The sequence below is a fragment of the Temnothorax longispinosus genome, chromosome 10, assembly GCF_030848805.1.
Source record: "Temnothorax longispinosus isolate EJ_2023e chromosome 10, Tlon_JGU_v1, whole genome shotgun sequence".
NCBI classification, from domain to species: domain Eukaryota; kingdom Metazoa; phylum Arthropoda; class Insecta; order Hymenoptera; family Formicidae; genus Temnothorax; species Temnothorax longispinosus.
This window is the reverse complement of record NC_092367.1, coordinates 2,480,485-2,507,892: the sequence shown is the minus strand read 5'-3', so window position 1 is coordinate 2,507,892 and position 27,408 is coordinate 2,480,485. Positions and strand designations below refer to the sequence as shown.

Here is a 27,408-nt window from a genome sequence, read left to right as displayed (position 1 = left end):
TATGAATTCAAAGTAAATGCTGGAGCGCCGATTTGTTCCAGGATCAAAAGCGTCAGCACATTTTCCAACGACGGAAAAACTATTTACGCAAAGAAAGTGATTTTTTAACCTTTTTTGCCGCTTCTGTCACCATTCTTCCCCCTCTCTTTCTCTCTCGATCTTCGTTCATTTCTCTACATCCGCTATGCCGCGTCAGGCAGGGGGAGTGCAATTGAAGGCAAATGCAATTCCCGATATTAGATTCGCCATTCGTTCTCTATTCGGATCCTGCGCCTTTTCTTCTCGTATTCCTCTTGTATTGAATACCGTTCACCGAGAGTTTGGCCGGTGAATTATCGGTCGGTGTTTTCTGCATGACTTTGCGAGAACCATCAACGACCAAACCCACTAATACCAAGCCACGTACAATAATCGCGCAAATTCATAATCGCCAGTTTCGCGGAAAGAAAAACTATGGCACGTTGAAGTTTTAAAAAATGTAATTAAAATCTCTTTTTATTAAATACAATCAACAGTTGCGATAACATATATCTAATTCTTCCGATAAAAATTTTACGAACTCGGATACTTACGAGAAAATTCGCAAAATACTCATTAAAAACAATATAACAGTTTAATTTATGCATATATATGCATATAATTAGTTTGACAGTACTTACAAGTTCTATTTAAATTTAAAGTAGTTTGCTACAAGGTATTTTGCGAAAGTTCTGGTAAATTTAATGCGCGCACAAAAATCCAAGTATGCGTAATAGCCTGAGGGAAACTCGTGGTGGGTTTCACGGTGCGCACCGTGATGTACGTGACGGCCCGTTTGCGAAATCTATCGGCGCTAATGGATATACCTACATGTACAGCGGGCGGATATGCATCGTCACCGATTAACACGGTTCTATATAAGCCATTTTTATCGTAAGCCGTGTGTCCCTGTAGGAGCCTTCCGGATCGATTTAACGATATTGAAATGACAGTTTTCGAATATTCCATTAACCATGGAGTTCCGGAGTAAGCGCGGTTATACCGGAGCAAGCATCGAAAAGTTGTCCATCACGCTTGTCCATCGACATCCTTGTCGCTGGAACGATATACAAACATTTAGACCAAATGTTAAATAAACAACAACTAAACAGCTAAATAATTGCTTGGCTATATGTGTCAAGTCCACAACAATTATCCAGATAACATTTCTATTAACTAAATAAACAACAATATATATTATTAGATTGCTGTTCTTGTCATGGCACAAAATATTTATGCACAATCAGATAACACCCCAATATTTCTGTGAAACTTTTAAAGTTCTTAAAAATCTGGGTTACATATTTCTTACTTTGAAATTTATAAAATATAATCTAATAGTTTTTTTTTATCATTTCAGAAAAAGATTGTTCGCATAAAAATTGTGTATGTCGCTTCTTTCGTACCTTTATGTCAATTATATACGATTGCGAAGAACATAGTTCCAGCACACGTCGAAAGATATTGGGGACGATGTGAAATTGTCGAAATTGACGTTTCACACGTCTCACACGTATATCCACAATCACAATCATGTCGATCTACCCTCAATTACACGTGCCAACCCTAATGTCGCTTCAGTGCCACGCGAAGCCTAGATACCATGCGATCGTCATTACATGACGCCTATGCGGCCTATGACTGACCGTTAGCGGCTGTGTTTCATGTGGCCAATACAGAAACGACGGTACGTTTAACATTAGACCGACAAGTATGAAATCGCCAAATGCGACGCGTGAGCTTCGTGGCTTTATTGCGACACAAAGGACTCCCGTAAATCCAATAAAACCTTTAATGTTAAAAAATCACGAGTGTTTACGTCGTAAAAAGCCAGTTGCGGTTCGTTAACTGCGCTACTAGACGACGTGAGAACGTCACAAAAAGATAGTAGCGAACGGTGGTGGACATAAATGAACTTTGCCCGTTCACGTGTTAGTTTTCCTTACTAAGAACAAGTTCGTATATGTCCTAACTAGCTTATAATGTGGAAATAATATAGTGATATGGAAATAATATCGTGATATATCGTAAAAGCCGATAATATATTAAATTTTAATGCATGATTGGTTTTACACGAATAAAATTATCATGAATATTAAACAACAAATGTTAAATATGTGTCAATGAAGGATCTTCAAATTATTTTAAATTTATATATGTAGAAGTCAAATCGAGTATTCTGGTTTTGGTTTTAGAAAGATTCATTCCTTAATAAATTATGTATTCTATATTGTACAATTAATAGAATAATGACCTACGTTAATTCATTTAAAATCTCGATATAATAATATTCTTCATTTCAATATTACTGCTTGAGAACAAGATAAAAATATGAAATAGTCCAATGTTAGTCGGAATATAATTTCGACTTTTATCACAGAAAAATGCCAGAATTTTGTATGAAAAGGCATTAATTTTAATACCGTGCCGAGGTTAGCTCGACTTACAAGGGAACCTCGCGAAGTGGAAAATTCTGATTTTAATATAACTTTCCACACATGTAGGGGGAGTAAAAAGATGAATTTAGATATTTTTTGTAGCTGCCCAAAAACGGTTTTAAGGGGTGAAACCACTGCTCATAGATAGAGCGGTTTTTTGCTTTTCTCGATATATCTCGAAAAATATTTGAGATATCAAAAAATGTTTCAAATAAAAGTTTTATGGTAAAAACATCTCTATTTAACCACATTAATAAAATTTAAAAAAAAAATTTTTGTTTAAAAAATTATTTTTAAAAAATATAATATTAATGTTGTTGAATAGAGGAGATTTTACCATAAAACTTTTATTTGAAACATTTTTTGATATCTCGAATACTTTTCGAAATATATCGAGAAAAGCAAAAAACTGCTCTACATATGAGGAGTGGTTTCACCCCTTAAAACCGTTTTTGGGCAGCTACAAAAAATATCTAAATTCACCTTTTTACTCCCCCTACATGTGTGGAAAGTTATATTAAAATCAGAATTTTCCACTTCGCGAGGTTCCCTTAATTGTTAGCCGAGTAATATCTCGGTATTTTCTACTCATTATTCCCCCCAACACTTGACCATTCTCTTTACAGTACGTCCGCTGAAGATGGACTTGGACGGAGTGGTTGGTCACGTCGTGCAGGGAACGAAGATTTTATTGCAATGTACGGTACAAGCCGCACGACCCGCCGCCAATGTGACGTGGAAGAACGGAACGCACTACGTAACCGAGAGCAATGAGAGATTCGAAATGTTCGAGACAAAAATACAGGAAAATGTGAGTAGACGCAACGATATTGTAATTGTAAGTTGTAAAGCGACTTCCGCTCCGATTCAGATAATTTCTCTATCGCCACTGAAAGAATCACGTTTCTACATCTATAATATATCATAGAATTATCTATTTATAGTTTTCTCAAAGTAGGGCTACAATTAAATCAGAAAGTGTTATTTATCAATTAATTATAAAGTTACTTTGGCATTCTTACTTAAAATATAGCTATTAAAACTGTTAAAATCTGGCAAAATTGGCAATTTTTTTCTCTTTAATAGAAGAAGAACAGATTTTAATAAGAAAGGTCTTCCTATACGCCAAACGCATTCATTACTATAATAGGTAACCTGCATAGAATTCCTGATGTACAATAGATTCTTAATAGGCTTGAATTTCGTTCACCAACCTCACCGCCATTTGCATCTAAATAAATGTACATGGGATAAGCATGTTTGGTTGTATGTGACAATGAATGAGAGAAGCGCTTCGCGAAAGTTTTGATTCAGTTACTTACTCGGCGAAAGCGTACGGACTCGCAAGTGCCACAGTAAACTTCACGAAACTACCCACCGGGAAATTCTAAATCGATCGCTACAGCATCTATCGTATATTTTAATTCCCATTTAACGTTTTTGCGGGGCAACAAATTTTCGAGTTCACTCACGGAAAAAGTGCTGCGAGTCGAAACGAATTTAGAATCCAGGAAGTTCGGACAGTTTATCGATCGATGTACTTCTCTCAAGGCTTCTCTTCGAATTATATTCAATTTTTATCAGGTATACGATTTGGATTTGTTTAAAAGCGGAATTTTGCGCGCAAAAAAACCGCATCACTTGCGATTTATTTTTCTGCATTGCTTCGTCAGGATGAGAATGATCGAACGCGCACACAATTTCTTTTTACTCTACTTCGTAAAAACTGCTGGCGCTCGTACAATGGCAAAACGGTCGCAAAATTCTAAAGAGAATTAAATTCCGATGTCTCTCTATTAAGTAGAATACATTTTAAATTAATTTTTAGTTGTGTAATAGTTACAACAAAACAAAACAGTTTGGAAATAAAGGTGTCAAGGAATCGTCATTAACTTTCGAGTCACGTAGCTCCGTTTTATTCTTGACTTGTAAAAAATCAATTTCATGCTCGAACGAGTAGCTGCGCGGCAGTGGCGGCATCGAAAAATCATTAGACCCTTCTACATATCGTGTTGTTGCGCTATCACGTATACGTATATGCATGCAGAAGTCGTGGGTGTCACGCAGCTATCATAAATCCATTACGGAAGTATCTGAAGCTATATAAAGCCGCGTGCACGCAAAATGACTGTGTATATGAGACCGCCTCGCGCCTACGTGATGCAATTAGTGCAAAAAAAACGTCGTCACAGTTAAAAGTCGTAAAGTAGATAAAACGACGTTATGTCTCGATAACAGAGGGTTCTTTACGTGCGAAAAATGTCTCGCGGAATAAAAACACCCACGTCTATCAACTTTATTATTCCGCTCTCTATGCGTCGGCATATATACGAATTGACTAACAATATTAAAATATCATTAAATATCATTAAATCAAAAGTAAATCTGTTGAATACTAAATTAACACTGAAAATCGCTACTTCGGTGTACAATAATTTGCATATCAGCGACAACCTTTTGTTATCTTGCGCAAACTTAACATTTACTTCACTATAATATCTTCACAAATAAAAAAATGTATTTCTTTGAATAATTTTAATATGAAGATAAACGCTCGATGAAATAACAATATAACGCATGCACGACGAATTTAATTTATTTTACGGTGTTAATTAACGATGTTTGAAGGAGGAACCATTATTTCGTTTGTCTCGACGCGTTGGCGACGTTAACGAATCGTTGTGTTAATTAAATCGCCAGTTCGCATAATTGCTATTATGTATTCCTAACATTTGCAATTCCATATGATTGGGATGTCATAATTAGCATTGTTTACTAAGTAGCCTGATTATGGAACGAGCGACGATATAGCTAAATCCATTCAGGATATTGCACGCGATAGCGAGCGGTATCTACGACGAGCAATTACATGCCACGAATTCCTGCCGATATGAGCGTCACGTCATGACAGAATTAAGAGGATCACATTTTTAAGCTCGAGTACACCCTTTTGCGCGAATGAGGATATTACAGGCTCAGCGAGAGATGGTTTTACAATAATTTCTCGTCGAGCATTATCTCATGCTGTTCTATATACTTTTATGGATTTTCCTAACAAATCGATAAACATAATTTTTGTTAGATTTTTAATTAATAAGTTGCTAAGAAGAAAGAAATTATCCGAAACAATATGAAAATGAAGAACACGCGAGCATACAATAATTTATTCAAAATTTAATGCTACTGTGGTACATATCTTTGTTTAATTCTCATATAATTTTAATGATAATTTTTTTGTAATATTGCATAAAGTTTTACAAGAATAATCCGAACATCTTTTTTTTAATAGCATAACAATCCATTAATTGAATTTAAGTAAATAATTTAAATTATATTTTTCATAAGATTTGTGATTACATTACGTGATTACATTACATGTTTTGTTGTTAAATGAAAACATTTTTAAATATTAATTAAATATTAATTAAATATTTATTTTTAAAATAATGTTAGTTCGCTGGCAGAAAACAACAATCTCAATTTTTAATTTTACATAGAAGATCGAAGGAATGAAAATTATTCTAAAAAATAATTATATAAAAAATAATGCAAATCATTTTTTAATAAATTTATTTCTTTTTACTGCAACATGGAGATATCATGAAAATCATTTTAGGTTAATATAATCATCTCTATTGGCCAAATATAAATTTAGTTTTTGTGTAATCACTTATTGTTGTGTTACTTTAAATCAGCATACATCCAGTACGGATGAAACATACAATTACTCAAAAGAAAGCGATCAATTTTATCGCGAATATCGCGAATAACAAGATATACATTCTCGTTACATGTGTCGGCTTGTTAGTGCATTTTCATCAGTTGCACCGTGCAATTACAGAATTAAAGTTACGCGGAGCTTTAAACGCGCGCTTGCGGTATTACGTTATTTTTATTCTTCGCAAATTGGAGATTGACATAGAAATCCAGTATTTTTTTGATAAACCAGGAATATTCGACAGCGGTTAAAACGTATCATAGAAATATGATATAACGTGAATACTCTTAATATACGACGCGAGTTAATTAATATTGTAAAATCTATCAAACGGATAAAGTTTAATTGGATTGGTTCTACTTATAGTGCTTCATTTTTTAGCTTAGAGATTTTAATTTTTTAGGACCTCAAAGATAATTGCATGAGATAGAGATATATTATTAAAAATAAAAATGACGATCTAAATATTCTAAATTGTCATGCTTATTTTTAAATACTCCTTCAGCATTAAAATTAAGCATTTGACCAAATTTTTACCGCTTAATAAATTTAGCAGTAAATGTTCAAAGTTAGATATTTTTCTACTAATCGTTTAAAATCTTTCTGTTCGTAGGATGACGGTACATTCGACACGATAAGTTATCTCGCGTTTACAGCTACGGTATACGATAATAGCAAAACATTTAAGTGCTACGCCGAGAATTCAGTTACTCGTACCGAAGATCTGAAGCCAATGAAGGAAGCAACAACAATCGAAGTATTATGTAAGTATTACAAGTCGAAATGAGTTAGTCATTATTGGCGCCAGCAATTTTTTTGCAGCAATATTTTGTAGCAGTATTTTGTAGTTTTATCAGTATGACAACTATATGATTTTAATCTTTTTATGATTATTTATTTTTTATTTACTTATCGCAAGTATTGTATAAAACTCTAATTTTTTTTTTAAGAAAAAGTATATATAATTATAATTACATACATATTACATATACAATATTTTTTTGAAGTATTAATCGCAAAGTGATTAGAATTAAAATTGTCATATGGAATCGAATAATGGAATTGGATTGGCTCACGGAAGATGAAATCCAATTTGCTCTAACAATAAGCAAATATCCAAGAATCTCACAAGTACATTGAATCAGATATAATAACTGATTTTATCTATTTCAGAAGTAACAATAAAAGCGCATAAATTATAATCCGTAATTTTTAATAGTTACAATTACGATAGCGTTAAAATAGCGACTGTTGCAACAAGATTGCATTATTACCCGAAATTCACACATTTCCGTGCCGCAGCGAGCATATTCTACATCTACGGGAAACTGCGCGAGCTACAAGAGCGGTTATTAACATTTGCATACACTTAGCCCTTATGAACTAAATCCTTTAAATAAATAACTCTACACACACCCGTTCGCTATTCATCAGCATAATACTATGCAAATTGACGTTGGCAGCGCGAGCAATCAGTAGAATCTTAACTTGCTATTGAATTCAAAAACTCGTTTCTTGTTATCGCAATAAAAACGTAAAATTTAAATACAATCACGACAAGGATATGCTGGACCCGAGATTTTAAGACGTAACCCATCGTTTTACGTTTTAATTAAGAAATTGCGATAGAACTGGAGATTATTCTATTATCTCTTTGCAGAGACTTCCGGCCATCTATATTTTTATACTCAAAGTCGACAACTTTCCGAAAATAGATCGTAATTTTAGCGAAACTTTAGAGAAGTAAAAATAAAGATATAATTAAAAATCTTTCAGACTTCAATCTACGCAGACTTCAATTACTTCGATACGCTACAGAAACCAAGGCAAACGTGTTCAAAAAGAACGAAAGATTAAAGATTTTGAAATGATAGAAGTTAAGAAGTTTCATACTTCAAGAATATTTTTCGTTTGATCGTCTGATAAACATTTATCTTTTACCTTTTCGAGAGATTGGCTCGTACAAGTCGCGCAACGCTTATACGATTTTCCAGTTGCATGCTTCGATAATCAATACGCAATAGACGGATAACTTGTGCTGATATACCAGCGGATACTTTTACAATATTTTCTTGTGATGGAATAGCTTAACGTAATTTTATTTCGGAACATTAAAAAAAATTTCGGAAATTTCTCTGATATTACGTATTTAAAATTTAAAAATATATATATATTTACAATGTGATAATTCACAATATACTCACAAAGTCATAATCATATCAAAGACTGATGATTATTCGGAAAGAAATCACAATTTAAGAAATTAAAATAATTATTTTACATTAAATATATAACTAATTAAAAAATTATTTCTTTCTAGCACACATCCTACAATAACTCTATATACAGCTTATCTTTTTTTTAAATATTAGTTGTGACGGATTTATGACTCGTCCAACTCTAAAATCAGGAGTTACAACTTTTTTCTGCATTGAAAACGTGATGTCTTGATTACGCGAGCACGGAGCACGGGCAAAAAGAGACGGACGGTTGTGTATCTCCCTGATGTTTCCAGTTACAGTGCGAAATGGCGAAGAAACTTTCGTTTTGCAGCCAGAACGAGGACTACCCATGGATTGGAAACGAGAAACTCCAGACATCGAGTTTGGCACGTTTCCAACTCTCCGGCTTGCATCGTGACAGCAACTCTCGCGTCTACGTATTTACGCGAGAATTTTGTTTTATATATCCCCTCCGTTTTCTAGGACCCGCGTTAAGTGCATAATATCGTGACCCCGAGTGCATCTAAATTTTACATTCAATTTAAGTTTTGCATTATCCATCTTGGACAAAAAGCAGTCGTGAAGATAAAACGATCTTTACGGTTTTAGATATCGAGAGAAGAGGAGAAATTTTTACTTCATAAAAAAGTAAAGCCGTTAAAAGCGCTTGATTCTTTAAATAAGGCAAGATTTCAAGAAAGATTAAACTGATGTCATTTTGCAGTCGATATTCCTATACTATTCCTATAATATTATAGCGAAATGTTAGTTTAATCTCTCTGTGCCAAAAATATTCAATTTTCAATATTAACTCGACAAATATCCATAGAATTAATATGCGCCAATATGTTATAAATTGTACTAAACTTATTAGCGTTCAAGAATAATACGAGTTATTTGTTTTTAATTAAATAGATTTAGCTATCATCACGTTTTCTTCTCCTTTATTGGAATTTTGACAAATGTTCTATCTTTGTGGCTAAATCTAGATTTTCATTGTTTGTATTTGTAATATTCATTGTTTTATGTTTATAGATCCACCGATAATTAAAATGAAGCCAAACAACATAACTGTTAACGAGACAGACGACTTTTTAATATTCTGCGACTACGAGGCAAATCCGGCCACGCTAATAAAGGTGACATGGTAAGTGTTGACCATTATTATATAAATATACATATATACTAGCTTGAATTAATTCTTTAGAATAGCGATCATTTTCCTGTGGGAATTAAAGATCGATTCTGTTAGATAAATTAACAGTAGAATTAAAGACATTTTTGTTCTATTGTCGCTGCTTTTACGTCTTAAAGAATATAAGTTAGCGCTATTTCTTTGTTTTATTTGTCTCTCTTAATGGGATGATGCAGGTTGCGAGACGACGACGAATTAGTGTTAAACGAAGAGCATTATGACGGTGGAATCTCGGAACAAACGGCACTCACGGTGAAAAACGCGACTCCTAGCGACATGGGTTCTTACAAATGCATCTTGGAAAACAGCGCCGGCTCAACCGTTTCCGAGGACACCGTACAGGTTTCGGTCTTTTGTACGTATAACAACAGTACAGATAGCAACAGTCAATCGTGGAATGTAACATAAAGCAGTCGATAAAATCTAAAATCACTTACAATCTCACACGGATTATAAAGCTTCGGTTAGTAATAAATCTAAATCCGAAAGAATCCCATTGTACTTTCGGCGAAACCTTATCTTCTTATTTCTCGCGGCGGTAGCTTTCAGCGGAGCGTAGTTTATCCTTTTATTAGAAAACGACAGCTTCATTGAAAGCTATGCGATTACATCGGGAAATAAAGTTTGGAGAGAAGAGTTCGCGGCGCGCGACGTACTTTCGAACTGGCACACGAGATTTATATACCGGCGCGGATGTATATATCCCGTTTTATCATGTAGATAAGCCGGTGGTGGAGGTGATAATGGATCCGGATATACCTGTGAACGAGGCGGATCGTCAAAACGTTTCGTTAACGTGCGAGGTCGACGCCGGCAATCCGGCGATACTGACAGCCGTCCGTTGGTATTTGGACGGAGATCTATTGAAAGAACTTCCGGACTGCTCGAGGAACAGCACTGCCATGACAACCAGCTCCGAGGAATCGTCGGCGTTCTGTGACATCGACCCCAGCAAGCTGCTGCTGGAATCTGTCGGCCGCACTTTCCACGGCAACTACTCCTGCGAGGGGAAAAACGAGGCTGGCTGGGGACCGGTCTCTCCGAGCACGCCTGTCATAGTTTATTGTAAGTCCTCTGTCACGTGTCACTCACTCGTGTTACGCGGTGATGGAAGAGAAACTGGTGACACCTATTACATTTCCAGCTATAATACGTTATGCCCATTATACGCGTGTTTCGAATTTCGTATACGTTTTTTGCAGCGACAAACAGAAATTATATGAATATTACCGTATATTCAATATTTTGATTTTACATAAATTATTAATTGACATTTATGAATAATATGATATTATAAGTAATACTCTCGGGCCTCGAATTTGTAACATATTATCAAATAACACGTTGTAAAAGCGATTATTTATACTCGGCACTAATTATTTATTAAAGCGATAAATTATCGATTGCGAAACTTTATCTTGTACATGTATATGATATCTTATTACAGTAATTGGATTACATTTAGCACGTTTATACCAGTTTCTCTCTCGCACTCTCTGCATCTCCCTGAAAACATTTCCGCAGATAAGCCCGGCCCGGCGTCGATAACATATGAACCGCGGCAAGTGGTGAAGAAACAAGCGTTATCCATCACTTGCTTCGTTTTGGATCCCGGCCGACCGAGGGTGTCGGGCTTCAAGTGGCTGCGCGGCTGGCACCGACTTCCAGACGAGAACGAAGCCAAGCTCTTCATCGAGTCAGTTAATTTGGAAACCGAGGCGAATTTCACGTGTCTGGCTTACAACAAAGCCGGTGACGGAGAGCCGGCCACAACGTTTATCGATGTATCTGGTGAGTGACATATGTCAATGCGTCTAAAACCGTATCCAGCAATTATTGAGTTTCATGACGAGACATTTTAAAACCCGACAAACAATAACATATTTACGGATTCAAATAATTTAGTTTACTTTGCTTATACACTAAAAATGTCTATTTTAGTCAAAATTAAATTCAGGAGTTCTGGAAGAAACTCTGGATAATTTTATACATTACACATAAAGGTATTTCCTCATCTGTTATTTAAATTTTATTCAGACACTGCCTAATACAGCATATGTGAATGTCCATTCTCTCAATCTGACGTAAACATTAACGTTTCATAATAAACGGTGCTCTTCTATTCCTGTACGCTATGTAACAGATCGTTCGACGTTTCTCATAATTATTGAATGACAAATCCCATTAACTTTAACTGAGAGTTATCGTTTCTCATTAGCGGCCCCGACGTTCATTAAGACGCTACACTCGTATCGCGGCTACGTCTACAACTCGCCCAACGTGAGCATCATGTGTTGGGTCGAATGCGCCCCGATCTGCAATATTTCCTGGCTGAGGGATGACATTCCCATAGACTTCTCGAAAACGAATCGATACTACGTGTCGAACGTTTATCATCCGCCCGACCCAAGGACCAACGACTTCGAGAGCATCCAATCGACCCTCGTATGGAATCTGACGGTCTGGCCGAACGGTCAGCTCGACCGTACCGAGGACAACGTCAAATTCACCTGCAAGAGCAGCAGCAACGAGATCGGCGCGGGCGTGGAGAGTAGTACTCACTTTCACGTCGAGTGTACGTTTCATTCGAATCTTTCTTTTTTGCGCGGCGATATCTCTACTTGCTTATATTCGATTTTATATAACGGTCCATTTGTTTAACGAGATTGCGAAAAGAACAAAGATCTCGTTCCACACGCCATAAAGGAATTTTCTAAACATAATGTTATACAAGTATCAAGGACGCTTAACTTAATGTTACTTAATTTTTAATATATTTATTGCAAATATAAAATGCGGACGAGTTTCTGTAAAGTTATTTCAAGCACATAAGAAACATTTTTGTAAATTAGGAGAAAAAAATATACAATTAAATAAAAGTTCATTTTTTCGATTTAAAATTATATCGCGCAGACTTTTTGTATTTTTTTTTTGTATTTATATATATAGATAATTAAATTTAATTTTTTATTCAAGTCCCTCCAGAGGATATCACAATATCGAGGAAGATAATCAATGTGACAGTGGATACGATACCGGAGACTGTTGAGTGCAACGCGACGGCGCGACCGAAAGCGAACTTTCGATGGTTCCGCGAAGGATCCACTGATACCATTATGGAAGGCCACGTGTTTGACTTGAAAATGCCAGTACCACGGCGCAGTAACGGCACTTACTACTGCGAGGCGTCGAATCGCCATGGCTCCTTGAATATCTCCATGATCATGAATGTGCAATGTACGTTCCACTGCGTCTTTAGACTTTCAAACGAATAATCAAAAAAGTCTCGCACTTCTACATTCGTGCAGTTTATAAAAAGAGACGTATAAAAGAATATTTAATCTTGCTTCCTCATCTGTCTAAATCTGGACTATTTTTTTGTAATGCAAAAGTTCAGATTGTTACGTTTTCCTTAATTAAAATACCATTAATCATATACATCCTTCAAAAAAATAATCTCAAATTTTTCACTTCTTCCAACATGTAACAATGATGCCATATTTTCCATGCAGTTAAACCGGAATGCCACATAGAGAAAGAACGATTCGAGGGCAAGGATTACGTCGTTTGTTCAGCCGTTGCCAATCCGAAAGAGACGGATTTCACTTGGTCATTGAAGAACGAAAACGACACGCTGGAGCAGGTCGCGGAAAAGCGAAACGGAAGAAGTTACATGCCCCTCGATATCTCAGTCACTAACTTCCGGACATACGTGTGCGTGGCGAACAACACAATCGGTCACTCCGTAGCGTGTGAACGCGACATACCAGGTTGGTACAACGAACTTTTTCATTGATTTGCTGATATCGCGCATACATCTGCAAAAATAGCAGCAGTACTTTTCGAAATGTTTTTGTTTGGATTATTATTAGAAAACATTGTCGGATTCCGAAACAATTTTTCTATATCGATAAAAATGTGAAAAAATATACGAAAAAAAATAATCTCAATATAATACAAAAATTTGTTTGTAGCAATCGTGCACAGAAATTACAAAAAACAAAATTACCTATTATATATTAAAGAATGAATTTTATGCACATGTATGTACATATTACAATCAAATCGAATCAAATCTTTATAATAACGTAGTGTAATATAAATTTTAAAATATCTACAATAAAATTAATATAATTAAACCGAATAAGTAACATTTACTTCGCCAGTCAATAATTAACCCGATTAAAAATTTAATCGACTGTACTGGCAATGATTATAATCGTGATCGACACCCGTCACGGAATGAGGAAGGTTCTAGATTCGAACCCTGGCTGAGGTAATATTTTTCGTAATAAATTTAATTATTTAATTAAGATGCTTATATTATAACCATCTAAAATTACATCAATTTTAGAATAACCAGAATCCTTGGTCGAAACGCGGTGACGATTTGTCACGACGATCGATGATTGAATCGATGATTATAATCGTGGCAACGATTATAATCATTGCCAGTACAGTCGATTAAATTCTTAATTGGGTTAATATAATTAATATAATCTCATATAGATATCTCATATAAATTAAAACTACAACTATTTCGTAATATGAATATTTCTTTATTCATATTATATTCAATAACTATTTAATATTTTTGAGGATGAATTTGCAACACATTTACATAATTATTTAACTTGTAATAAGGTAATAATTTTTTATCTGTCAATCACAAATATTTAGAAGAATTTATCGCTTTACAGCCCACCATGGAACTAAAAGTAAGTTGTGCCTATGTCACTTCAAATTTTGTGTATAAATACATTATATTTTATATGTAATTTATACTATCTGTGCACGTGTATGTAATTATTATTTAGTATCCAATATATTGCGGCAATATACGATCTGTTTTTCTTATTTTTCTCATTTTTAACAAAAATTTAATTACAGTTTTAAGCGTAATAAAAATAATTTAATTACGGTTTTAAACGTAATAAAATATATCGCGATAAACAAGTGCGTTACGCAAATAAATAAAATTAAAATTAAAAGGTTTTGTAAAATGTTGCATCTTATCATAGCGCAAACAACAAATTCTTCTATAGACCAGCTATATGAATTTAAAATGCAATACATACCATCCTTTTCAAGTATCTTTTTAGTATCCTTTTATTTCAATGTATAATTTTAGACATTTTTTTGGAGCTTTAGCGTTACTTGATATATTTATCTACAGTAAAAGTTGTCAGACAAATAAATTAAATGTATTATTTTTCGTTGCTTATTGTATCGCTTTTAGTAGGTTTCGTATCTTGGTAGAAACAATGGAAATGACATTCATGCATCATTATCCTTGTACATATCATCTTTACATGTCATTATCGATTATTGTACATTACGACCTATCACGTTACAGGTCATATACCTTGGTGGCATCAATTGGAGGGTAACCTGCTACTGATTATTATCGTAGTGACGGTGATCATGATACTAGTCCTAATACTAATCGGCGTGACCATTTACATCGTGTGCCGACGGAAACGCAGCGAAATGAAATGTAAGTTATCTCTAATATATTATGTCGTTATCTGCGATCGTTCGCTCATCGCAGCGATTTGCATGACATAGATCGTAAAATGAGATTTCTTTGAGCCCTTTTCACGACGAATTGATAATTTATATAGTTATTTCGACGAGCGCGAGAATAGTGCAATTTTTAAATTTTGTTACATGAGAATAACTTATTTTATTACATTCTCGAGAAATTGAATATTTCAAATAAGATCCGAGTCTGTGTTATATTTGCATTCGAAATACATTTTTGATAAGACTTCGAAGAAATCCGATCCAACAGCCTATAACCGTTATAGTTACATTATGACAATCTAATAAGAGAGATATATATATCAGATGTTTTACATCTGTACATATATACCTATATCCAAAATAGCATATAACGCAGCACATAAGCACGAAACGTGGATATCAATATATCTTTATCTTAAAATATATTAGTCATCCTAAATCAATAATTACTACAATTAGACACAGAAAATAACATTTCAATCTATAATGATGTTTCTTCCGTACGCCTTGACGATATATCTTTTTATTCCCACCAGTAAAACGTATTGTAATATTATCTCTGTGTTCACATTCTTAGTATAATGTCTTTATTAATGTAAAAAGTATTTTCCCATTGTAGTTAACACGCCAATTATCTTTTTTGAGTTTTTAAAGTTATTAACTGATTATTTATGTTTGCCTTATATTTTTGTAACAATTTAATTCGATTTGATGAAGCTTCTTTAATAATGGTAACAAATAATGGCTCGAATCACGTGTAATCGTAAGTATATATCAAAATATTTCAATCACATGATGCAAAACATAAAATTGACTTATTCATGTGATATTTACATATTCACAGAACGAGTATATTATTTAAAAAAAAAACGTTTTTTTCTTGACAAAGTTCTGTTAACTCATTCCGCGCAAACAAATGTAGATTACACATTGTATACAATATTATATTACCTTATATAGTTTATGCTAAATAGAATAAAAGCATGCTCACTATTTGATATTTCTGTATAAAGTAGTTAAACAACGTAAAATTTCCATTTAGATGGAAATATATATGAACAATTAAGAAGAAACACATGCTACGCTGCTATAACGTTGATGTTAATTTAAGTTTAATAATTTTTTTTTTGTTATCAATGTAATTTAAAACATAAATTATAACAATACTACATTGCGATATGTTGATATTAATTCTCATTAAAATAATTCAAAATAAACATAAGACCGCAAATTAAATTAATTGATATATATATAACATTTTTTTATATATTGAATCTAATTTTGTAGATAATAATAATTGACAAAGGAAATAAATAGAAACTATTTTAATATGAATTTAGTCTGTCTGGGAAATGAATCAAATTAAAGAACTTTTCCAAATCACAAGTTAAATTTATTTTAAATTAATACGTGATTACTGATGAATACTTATCGGTTTCCGAAGAGACCTTATATGATTTTACACGTATTATTTTAATAGAGAAGAGAATAATATATAACATCAATCACATCTAATTATAAGTACACTAACAATAAGCAACAGTGATTCTCTGTTATAAATGAAACCGTACCATAATATCACCAAATCGATTTTGGACTAGCAACACAAATTAGTCTGAACTCTTTAACAAGATTTTAGTCATTATTGATGATTTCAAATATGTATTACCCCGTGTAAGAATAAGCATTAATTGACGACGATCGATATACGTGCAAAGTTCTTATACACTTATCAAGCAATATATTCTTGTTCGCTATAAATATTACTTCACAAATTTAATTTATGATACATATTCAAAAACAGTAAAATTAACGTCAATTAGAGAGAATAACGGAACCTATTTTCAGTGCCTTTCTCAGTACAGTTACCACTTAAAGTTAATCGTGCCATAATAATTGCAAAGAGTATATTCGCATCCGCAGTACTAATTAATTGCTGAAGTTTTTTTTTATCTCATTTCCAACTTTCTCGCGATTATTTTAATTAATTGCATGTAATTTTAACAATATAACTTTTGCAAACCAAACATTCAACGGCCATGTAGAATTCAACAGAATTAGTATGTACGGGATAATAATATATTATTATAATGTTATTATATTAAATTGCTACGCTGTTCCTCAGTGCTTGGACATTTATTTATTTCAAATGATATTTGGCTAATATTTTTAACACATACGCTTTAATTATTTAAAACATTTCCATCACAATGTAGAATATATAATATTAAATTTGCTTTGAAAATTATGCATCTTTAGTAATTTTATAATATGTAAATTTATATTTAAAAAAAATTATTTTACCTTACAAATTCTTTTCGAAAAAGTATTCACATAAGCTTTGTCCATAATTAATAACAGTTGTAACGTTATGGCAGCCAAGCATGCGTTTGTTCAGTAGTTTTCACTAACACGAAACTGATTCGTTTCTGCTCTACTTTTTAATTTGGACTTGCTAAACAAAACACAGACAGTACTCGGGTGGTCCATCTGGAGGAACGCGAACAGTAAGTACAAACCGCAGCACACTGCGTTTTCTATTTAAGTTGTTTTAGTTAAAAAATCGGTCTTAATTTACCGGCATTGGGCTTTATTAAATCTGCACGCATATAAACGCTATATAATGAAAAAAAGCTACTAATTTGCCAGGGATTGAATGCGTTTTTCGATTTACGAAACACATAGCTCTCTGTAATTGGGTAGAATGCATGTTATATTATTATGTTGTAAGTAGCTCTATAGAGATACATTGTTTAGAAATTACTGTTATTTGTGGGCATTCTTCAATAGAAATAGTTACATTCCATCGAATGACTATACAAAAAGCTTCCCAAAAATTTTAGGAAATAAGTTTCCTCAATCAATACACTACAGAAAAGTTAATGACTCATAGTTTTTAATTGCATTACACAGCAGAAATAATTTAAAAAAGCAGAATGGAGAAGGAATTCTACACGGAGAGAATTTTCTCTTAAAATTTACCCTGAAATCATGGTAGTTGTGGGATAACATGTACCACCAAGAATTTTATACGAGCTATTCTGATTAATATTCACCATAATAAAAAATATTATAATATTATCTATTACATTAAAATATAAAATATGTTTGATTAATTTTACTAAAATATATCTAGAAAATTTCAATAATTTTTTAAAATTTACCAATCTGCTTGGTAATTTTTACCACGTTGTTTGTAAAAAATCTTTGTATTGTATATTTTAAAAATTCCTTGGTTACCAAGTTGTCCCAAGTTTGTAATGAATTTAAAGGTAAAATATAACAAAAAATTCTCTCCGTGTATACATCTAGAAATGAAAATTGTATCTTGCGTGTATATCACGAAATAAAATCATTACAGTTATTTTCATACAAAGTTTTATATGCAAATATATAATAATTTATAAGAATAACACTTTTGGATAATATTTAATTTTGCAAATAGATAGTAATTAATAAAATAAGTATATTAAAAGTTTTATTTAAAAAATTAAATATTTTTGTTTTCTTAATTAATTGAATATTAAATTTTATCATTAACAACATGGCTTATAAATTTACCAAAGTGTTTGCAGGAATTTATTAATGGATCGGCACGATGCAAACACAAATACATTATACAAACATTACACGCGTTACAATAGATTTTGTGCACTCGTTGGAATGTAATCACCATCGAATTATATGTATTTGCTTTATTATTTTATTCGTTAGGTTCATTTTGATATCGCCCCTTTGTATCATACACCAACTTTTCGCCATTAACTATTTCGCGTTAAACAGCTGCGGTGATCAGTGAATGGGTAAAGAGTAAAGCTATAGAATAACTGGTTCCATTAACGCTCCATGTACACGATAGCATGCAAGTTTGTCTTCGATCTGAAATCTCGCTCGAAGTGATCCTCTCTCTCTGCACACCTGAATACATATCCTATTGCATAATTTAACGGCTACTTCCGGCTTACAATAGTGTACTGTCAACTTGGTACGAGCAAGGTAGGTAGTTAGTTGTTCACGAGAACGAACGGGATGTTCTACACGACGCTCTTTCACGTGACGCAGTTACCGTGTGCGGGGATGTAACTTCTTGCATAATTCAGCGAAGAGAGCTTGTAATTGTTAATACGGCTTGTAATGACCATGCAACCATTGCTGGGGGTATCGCCGAAGTTACAAGGTAGGTGGAGGGTTGCACGGATTATAGGGTAAGCGTTTCCAGGGAATCTGTCGATCTTGAATGCCATTAGCTCGGCGTTTTAGCAATTTTGAAATTAAATTAGATCGCGTTAGCAAAACGAAAGAGATTGCGATAAAATTGCAATTTATAACTCGCTTTATGTACAAAAAGTGTAATTAAAGCTCGATCGTGTAAGAAATTTCCTTCGCGACTATTTATGAAGATTAACATTATCTTATTTTTCTACCTATCTATAGCCTATTATTCCAGGAGTATAACCTTTTATTGTTTGGAAAATTGCGCTGCAACCTTCTTGCAACGTAACGTTACGAGTTATACGTTGCTTACAAAGAAGCGCTTGGAAAATATTTTTAAACGCCGTCGCTCAAGGCCTCTTTACTACGATATTTTTAGAAAGAATGCATCCGCATTTTTGCCATATCTCTCCCTCTTTCTCTCTCTCTCTCTCTCTCTTTCTCTCTGTCTCGCTAGGTCTCTCATCGCATGCGCAACATTTTTGATACACAATAACGATATGGCGACGCGCCTTATCATCCAAGTCTACGAGCTGCTGCGCGCCGAGTTTACATTTAATTTAGTCCTTTCTCTTGTCGATGTTAGTTCCACTCCGAGATATTGTTGTGTTTCTACGGAAGTTTACAAGGGGTCCATTTGTAATGAATGCACAACGGGCCGATCGTCCTGTGCGCTCAATAAACATGCGGTACCTTCCGGTCTCACGCCTTCCAGACGAGGTCAGCTTGATTTAAAAAAAATAACGTTTCAGCGTAGAATTGTTCGAATAAAGCAAAACATACGTGTTTATTCTACCGTCGCGACCGACCACGACGCGGACGCGTCGGTGATGTTTTATTGTTGAAGTACTGACGGAGAAACGTCGCGTGACTCACAATGACAAAAGGGACTGCACTGTACAAATTGTTTCCCCGGGTCTAAACGGGACGTAGAACGATGCACTCATTCCTGCATGGCATTTAAAGACGTAGGAGAGAAATCTGATGTTCGCAGTAAATAGAAATTGCACGAGCACAAGGTAGTACGTTATGCAGGATAGATATATCTTCTTTGATAACAAGTATTATGAAATATAATGAAAAACAATTATCCGATATTAAATTTTGAAAAAAAAAACATGTAAGTAATAAAAATTGTTGGAAAATAATTAAAATGTTGTCGAAAAAATTATCGTAAATAACAGAATAGACTTGGATGATAAGATATGCTTCTTGAAGATAAAACATTTCATCGCAATTTTTTTCTTAAATCATTGCTAGATTTTTATTGGAAAATATATATGAAGATAAAAGATTTCTTCAAAATTTTTTTTCTTAAGTCATTGCTATATTTTATTGGAAAATATATATAGAGATAAAAGATTTCTTCGCAATTTTTTTCTTAAATTATTGCTACATTTTTATTGGAAAATATATATAAAGATAAAAGATTACTCTGCAATTTTTTTCCTTAAATCTTTGCTAGATTTTTATTGAAAAATACATGTGAAGATAAAAGATTTCTCCGCAATTTTTTTTCTTAAATTATTGCTACAATATCTATAAACTGATTGTATCTTGATATCTTGGTTCGGTCTGCATATGCCAAATTATGCGGTTGCGTAAACAGAGGAAACATTAAACCGCTGCACGCGTACTCTATTTCGTATAACGAGCAGGCGATAATTGTTCCATTTTCTGAATTAGCTCGATTTCACGGTTTAACGTGTGTACCCATTGGTGTATCGGCCGCGATCTCTGGAAATGCGCAATTTCGCAATCACATCGTAACTTCTTCCCTGTGCCACTCATTTGTCACAGCTCTGTGATAAATCGAACAAGAAATATGCTCACGTATGACATCGCGATAAGTCCCTTTTGATGGATTGCCGCCGCCACTCATATCAGTGCATTTGATACACGTGCACCGAATCTCGAAAGGTATGTCGCCGCCGCATGCTCCGTTCGCATTCGACAAATTATTTTATTTCAGATAAGCTTAAAGGCCCCCCCCCCCTAAGCCAAAGTCCGATTTAGCGGATACGAGTCATTAAATTAGTTCCAATACAAACACCGTGCACGCCCAGCACGCCGTTCACATCGATAATTGCCGTCCACCGAGAGAAGTTCGATCTAACGAGCGATGTAACGCAGCGCAGCGACAAGCTTTAAACGGAGCGTGCAATAAAACTGTAAAGTGCTGGAAAAGCTTCAAAATGGGCGAGCGAAAAAGCAATGGCGCGGGCGTAACCAAAGATTCCGACGAAAAGGGGGGAATGAAATAAAAATAGGATAAAAATAAAGAAGATAAAAAAAAGGACGTAGAAAAGAAAAAGCAAAAAAGGAAAAGGAAAAAAAGAAAAAAAAAGAAAAAATAGTAGATAAAATGACAGGAAAAATAAGGAACGGAAGAACTAAAAAGAGACGGAGAGAAGGACGGCGACAGAATCGACGTTGTTTGAAATGATGGGTGAGGTGAACTTCTTCTTTAAGTTCATCTACGGAAAGGTTTCGTAAACCTTGGCTACGTCACTGGCGGAAAATATACCGAATGGGAAACGTCGTACGACGAATCGTGCCAGAGCAATCGTAGTTTTCCGCGATGCAATCTTTTATACCTTACGCCCGCTTGACGGCGATACTCAACGACGCTTTCCCGACTCTCGTATTCTCGACGACATTTTTCTGCCATTCCCTTGAGGACTTTGTTCCGCGCAGCTCCGAAATTTCGCGCGCCGAAGTTCACGTATATACAATTCCAATCCGGACACGATTTTAAAACCAGTTTTATTTCTTTATCGATTTTACAATATATCGTATAACGATTATGAAAGCCAATTATAGTTCTTCGGAACAATATTCATGCTTTGTAAAGCTGCAATAATTTTCAATATCGCCTCTGCAGCTCTCCGAGTTTAATGCTAGTCAACTTTTTAACGGCACTCGTGAAATTTACCGCGGAGATTTGCTGCAAAGGTCATCCTAACTTATTCGAGAGAATTTATAATCGGATTAAATCGCGTATTGTTATATCGCGCTTCTTACAGTTCTACAATTAATATAATTAGCTTACTTAGTTACATTAATTATATTCCGGGCTCGTTACGCACGCAATGTCTGAAGCGCGTACAATGAAACAGATGATACAATCCATTTAACCTCATATCTTTTATTTTCCAGATTTACGGAAATAAACTTGCGCTTGATCATCGTTGCGCATTTTAACGGGGATGAATTTATTCACGGGATTCAATATATCGATCAAACTTCCGCTTTATCAGAATTTCCTTATCCGCGAGTGAAAAAGAAAGACAAACGTTCTTGTAGAACTACAACGGGGATTTCTCTAGCACCGAGATTTATTTCCGTCTTTAAGGTCCTCTGATCCCGCCGGAGACACGACATGCCACGCAATGTTCCCCATTTAGATAATGTAATTCGGGATGTATGATAGCTGAACGCAGCATTGTTTCTTAAAAATAAAACATCACCGAGACGCTTAGAGAAAATTTTATTTCGCGGACGGATTAGTTTGACACAAAAAATATACTCTCATTTATCAAAACTTTATAGTATTTTTTTAGAATATGGAACGGTATACTTGTTCAAAAAATTGTTAAAAAAGCATTATTCATTATCTTGCCAAATGCAATACGCTTGACCGCTCTCGGCAAATGATTTATCTTTCTATCCGCTTTCTCGCTTATTTGATCTTTCATCTCTCCCACTCTCTCGCACGGCAGTTAACTTCACTCGACAACTCTCGGGTCAAGTGGGATAATTGAGATCCTTGCATAAATGGGACAATGCAATGATTTTCTAATGATAAATTTAGTAGATGTCATTTCTCAAAGAGTTTTTAATGGCTATTAAATGAAAACTTAGCATCTCTAACCGATAAAAAATTTAGAATGAAAAATAATTATGAATTTAAATTTCCTTAAAAAGATATACAAATTTTTAGCACATCCTGCCTGCATAATCTACGTTCGTATCAATGGAATATATGAAAAGGTTTTGTGCGACCAATTTGACGCGTCGCATCTACTTTAAAACCTTCTCGGGTCAACGCTATAATGGACATCTCATTTATCATTATAAGGTCGACTATAATGGATGCCCCTGGATCTTTCCTCTAATTTTATCACTGAGAACTCACCGGCGTCGTCCCATTTATATACCCGCTCAATTATCCCGTGTGACCTCAATCGTTATACAGCCCAGACGGTGGACCGCCCAGTCCGACGGTATCCTCGCACTCGGTGCAAAGCCCGGCGCAGCCGACGCCGGCGCCCGCGCCACGATGGCCCTTGAAGCCGGGCGTGCTGGTGCACATCAATCGAACTCACAGCCTGCGATCCGGCCTGAGCGTTCGCGCGAACGAGGCTAATCTACGTAACGAGCTAGTGGGCAAACATAACGACGAGCCGCTCAGGCAGAGCTTCCTTGACGAGACGTCGTTGTCGTCGTCGATCGGTCGTAATCCGGCGCGGGCGGTATTCCGCCGCGGCAGGAAAGATCAAACCGCCCAGAGGACAGCCAGCATGACCAGTCTGAACGAGGACGGTATGCTCGCCCGGGCTAACAAGATAAAAGCTATGTTTGGCGTACAGCTCAAAGAGCAGGCCACCCTGCCCGGTATATCCAGAGAAAAGACAGGTAAGAGCAGTAGGAAAGGAGTCGAGGCTATTTGCCCGCGACTTTGCGACGTGTCGTCCGACGTTAACTCGTTTGTATTTGCAACTACTTGCTTGCTTGCCTGGAAGCACAGTCGACACAAACAAGATTTTTGAATTGGTCTATTTTGGTACCTTAGAGCTATCTAAATGTGACTTTTAATTGTATAAAAAATTATATGATACCTACACGCTTATGACAATGTAAGCTAGATATATGGTCTCGTACCAACGGCAAATATTTGTGAATACAAATGGGTGAGACAAACGGCTCTTCCACATCAAAAGTCGACCAAATGTATCTCTGACCTGTTCCACGTTCACGATGTTAGTATTATTCCAACTTTTCAGTAAGCTAATAACGATCGTTTCATTGAAAATAACATAAAAACCTGAAAATATTATTGACTATATTAACATTTTTGCGTGAATGGAAAGTACGTGAGCATATATTTTTGTATTAAATTCATTATTATCTGTATTAAATTAATTTTTCTATATAATGACGCTTTTAAGATCTGATGGCTGTGTTATCAACTACAATAACAAGTATCTATAATAGAATATTTTATCGATGTCTTTGTTATACAAAATATGAATAATATTTATTCAGTTATAACTCGCCAATACTTCAGAGTATTGATTTTACTGTGCATTAGTTGAACCTCGTTCCACGTTATTTTCTACAATTTTTTTTTATGTTTAGCTGTGTCTCTCGTCATTACCCGTAACCCGTAACTTTCTTTCTCGACTTTTTACATGCTTTTATGTTAACATTAACATTTCAGTTAATGAAAACATCGTCGTGTTACATGGAAAGTACGTGGTGCGTGTTTTCTGCATACGTCGCAGACGACTTTGAAGCCTCATTAAGCACACAGCTGCGTATATGTGGCATGTAATTAACCTTCTAACTTTTCCACGCTGGTACCGGCAGGAACTTCATGTTCCAAGGGATGTTCAACCTTACAATTAGTACATCTCGAACGATGCTCATTCAAAAGCTTTACTGTTATTAGCTAGTCTATAAATTAAAAATGAAAATGTTCAAAAACAAAATTTTAATACACAGTGCATACTAAGATTAAATCTATTATGTTAACAAGTAGGTGTTTTAGTCAAAAAGTACACATTAAATATCATGTCATTCTAAATTTAATACAAAAATATATGCTCACGTACTTTCCATTAACGCAAAAATGTTAATATAGTCAATGAGATTTTCAAGTTTTTATATTATTTTCTAATATGAAGTACCTTTTAGCACGGATTTTATTAAAATAATTTATCATTTTTGTATGCTCTAAAAAAGGCTATTAAATGACTTTCTCATGTCTCTTTATTTCTTTTTTAAATGTACAATCAGATTTTTCTTATTTATTTGTATTTAATGTGCAATATAATTTTCTAAAAAGAGAGAGAAATCATAAATAGAAGTCATAAAAACAAATGTCTCTATATTTCCTAGACACAGACGCACGCACAGTTTAACATTTTTACATATAAAGTTGTTCCATTTTAAATTACAAGAGAAATATGAAACACATTAATTTTAAGAACATCATATAATCTAAGTCCCGTTTTAGCCTTTTCATGTGATTGCTTTTTGACGACCTTAAAATTTGATATAAATATTCCATTTATTCTTTATATGTGTTCTTTAATATACGCGGTAATTTATGTTTGCTTAAGCTGTCGCATGAGAGGAAGGCTTTATGTGTTTGATATCGCTTGTTGTTGATATGTTCCTTAGCTGTGACTTACAAGAGAATTGTGCCGCGGCAGCGGATATTGCACGGCGTGGAACCATCCTACGAGCCAAATCGTGGCAACGTGTCTCGTAAGCGAAAGAAACCCGGAGCAGGTATGTATAAAAATAATATTTATACACAACGTGCATGCTTGCAACTTGATTTGTTCGCCTAATACTTTGACTTAAAATCCTTCCCAAACCTTTTCCTTTTTTGGCAAAATTTCTTTTTTTTTAATTATGTGGTACTTTATGGCTGTACACGTAAAAATACACATACATCACCGGACAGAAAAAAGGATATACGGAAAGCAGAGATAACACAAACATACGCGCGAATGCCGCAGTTAGTGTACTGTACGCAATAGAAGGATATTTAGCTATAGGTGATAACACACGCCGCACGCAAGAATTCATAGTTCCGCATAAAGTACACACGACAATCGGCCACATAAATTTCACTTATCACACAACAACTATTAATCACAGATGTTATCGATTTTCTGATTTATACCGTAGCCTATAATTCCGCGCGTTTCTTCTGCGGTAACGTTCATCGCGATATTGTCCTCGATCTTTTTCACATGATCAAAACTACATAAATTCTCTTATCATGTGCAACGTCAAAATCCTTTGTACAAGAGGATTTTGTTGATGAGTAGATACGTGATAATTATTTATCAACTACACACGCTACACGATATTATCATTCTGCTGCGTGTCGATATGTTTCCAGTGAACATCGTGATTATAGTATTAAGAAAAAAATAGAAATATAAATTAAAAATTTAAGAGTAAATTATAGAAAGTGCATTAATTTATAAAATAATTACAATTGATTGTTTAGAATTTGTTAATCTCGTGTCTACATTGTGGAATTCAATCCGGAATTCCATTCCGTTTGGGGCTTTACGATTATCTCGTTACACTGTTCTATCTTTTATACTTTTTTTTTACTAGTAAAAGCTCATTGTTTTATTGGATTAAGTCGGAATGTGTTAGTGGAACACAGTTTCTATGGATCGTCGGGTTTACCGTCGTCGTCGACAATCCACCTTGCGACAATTTATGCAACGTTACTGACGTTTCTTCTTTTTTTTGCAATTGCAGATCCCAATCAAGCCGCGAATAACAATCATGTGAACAGCGTGTCGGAAGTTCTTCCCGACTCCGGAACAAAGACGTTCTACGAAAATTTACCTTTCCACGGGATCCAAGCGCCACCTAACAAGGTTAGTATAATTTTATTATTTTATTTAAAAAAAAAACAGACAGCACTTTATCAAACCGCATGAGCTATATACTCGATTTGCAACTCGCATATTATCGTGATTATTGAAAAAATAACGATGGCAAACGTGTCAGTCGCAAAAAATCGATCTGCAATATTATCAGATATTAAAATTAGACATCTACATTCTTTGAATTAAAACGCAAGAAAAAAGAAACATTTTAATTCAAGAACACCATCTTCGATATTTAATTGATCTTTTGTCTGACTCTCGTCTTGAATTGTGCTGGAGGAACGGCACGATTCGAGAAAATCGCATTGAGCGAGCTCGATCTCGAGCGAGAGGACTGATACCCTCTCGATGCATTTCCACCAGTTAGCCAACCAAGTTTCGTGAACAGTTCGTCGATTAACGGTATCCCTTTCTGACCAAATACATTCGA

The 27,408-nt window shown here is 34.7% G+C and overlaps 1 protein-coding gene across 9 annotated transcripts in view; it reads left to right on the top strand.

Moving 5' to 3' along the window:
* Positions 1-27,408, top strand: part of Nrm (neuromusculin) — a 161,246-nt gene that overhangs the window by 122,246 nt on the left and 11,592 nt on the right. For 6 of the 9 annotated variants that reach the window (XM_071791013.1, XM_071791008.1, XM_071791010.1 and 3 more), the window contains exons 6-20: positions 3,083-3,267; positions 6,788-6,938; positions 9,432-9,543; positions 9,768-9,946; positions 10,312-10,656; positions 11,116-11,382; positions 11,810-12,166; positions 12,568-12,828; positions 13,104-13,361; positions 14,292-14,309; positions 14,948-15,088; positions 17,588-17,624; positions 23,528-23,967; positions 25,738-25,848; positions 26,845-26,966. In XM_071791013.1, the coding sequence (XP_071647114.1) occupies positions 3,083-3,267; positions 6,788-6,938; positions 9,432-9,543; positions 9,768-9,946; positions 10,312-10,656; positions 11,116-11,382; positions 11,810-12,166; positions 12,568-12,828; positions 13,104-13,361; positions 14,292-14,309; positions 14,948-15,088; positions 17,588-17,624; positions 23,528-23,967; positions 25,738-25,848; positions 26,845-26,966 (2,984 nt within the window). The remainder of the gene's footprint in view (positions 1-3,082; positions 3,268-6,787; positions 6,939-9,431; positions 9,544-9,767; positions 9,947-10,311; positions 10,657-11,115; positions 11,383-11,809; positions 12,167-12,567; positions 12,829-13,103; positions 13,362-14,291; positions 14,310-14,947; positions 15,089-17,587; positions 17,625-23,527; positions 23,968-25,737; positions 25,849-26,844; positions 26,967-27,408) is intronic. The other 3 variants (XM_071791016.1, XM_071791012.1, XM_071791011.1) reach the window with 2 other exon arrangements.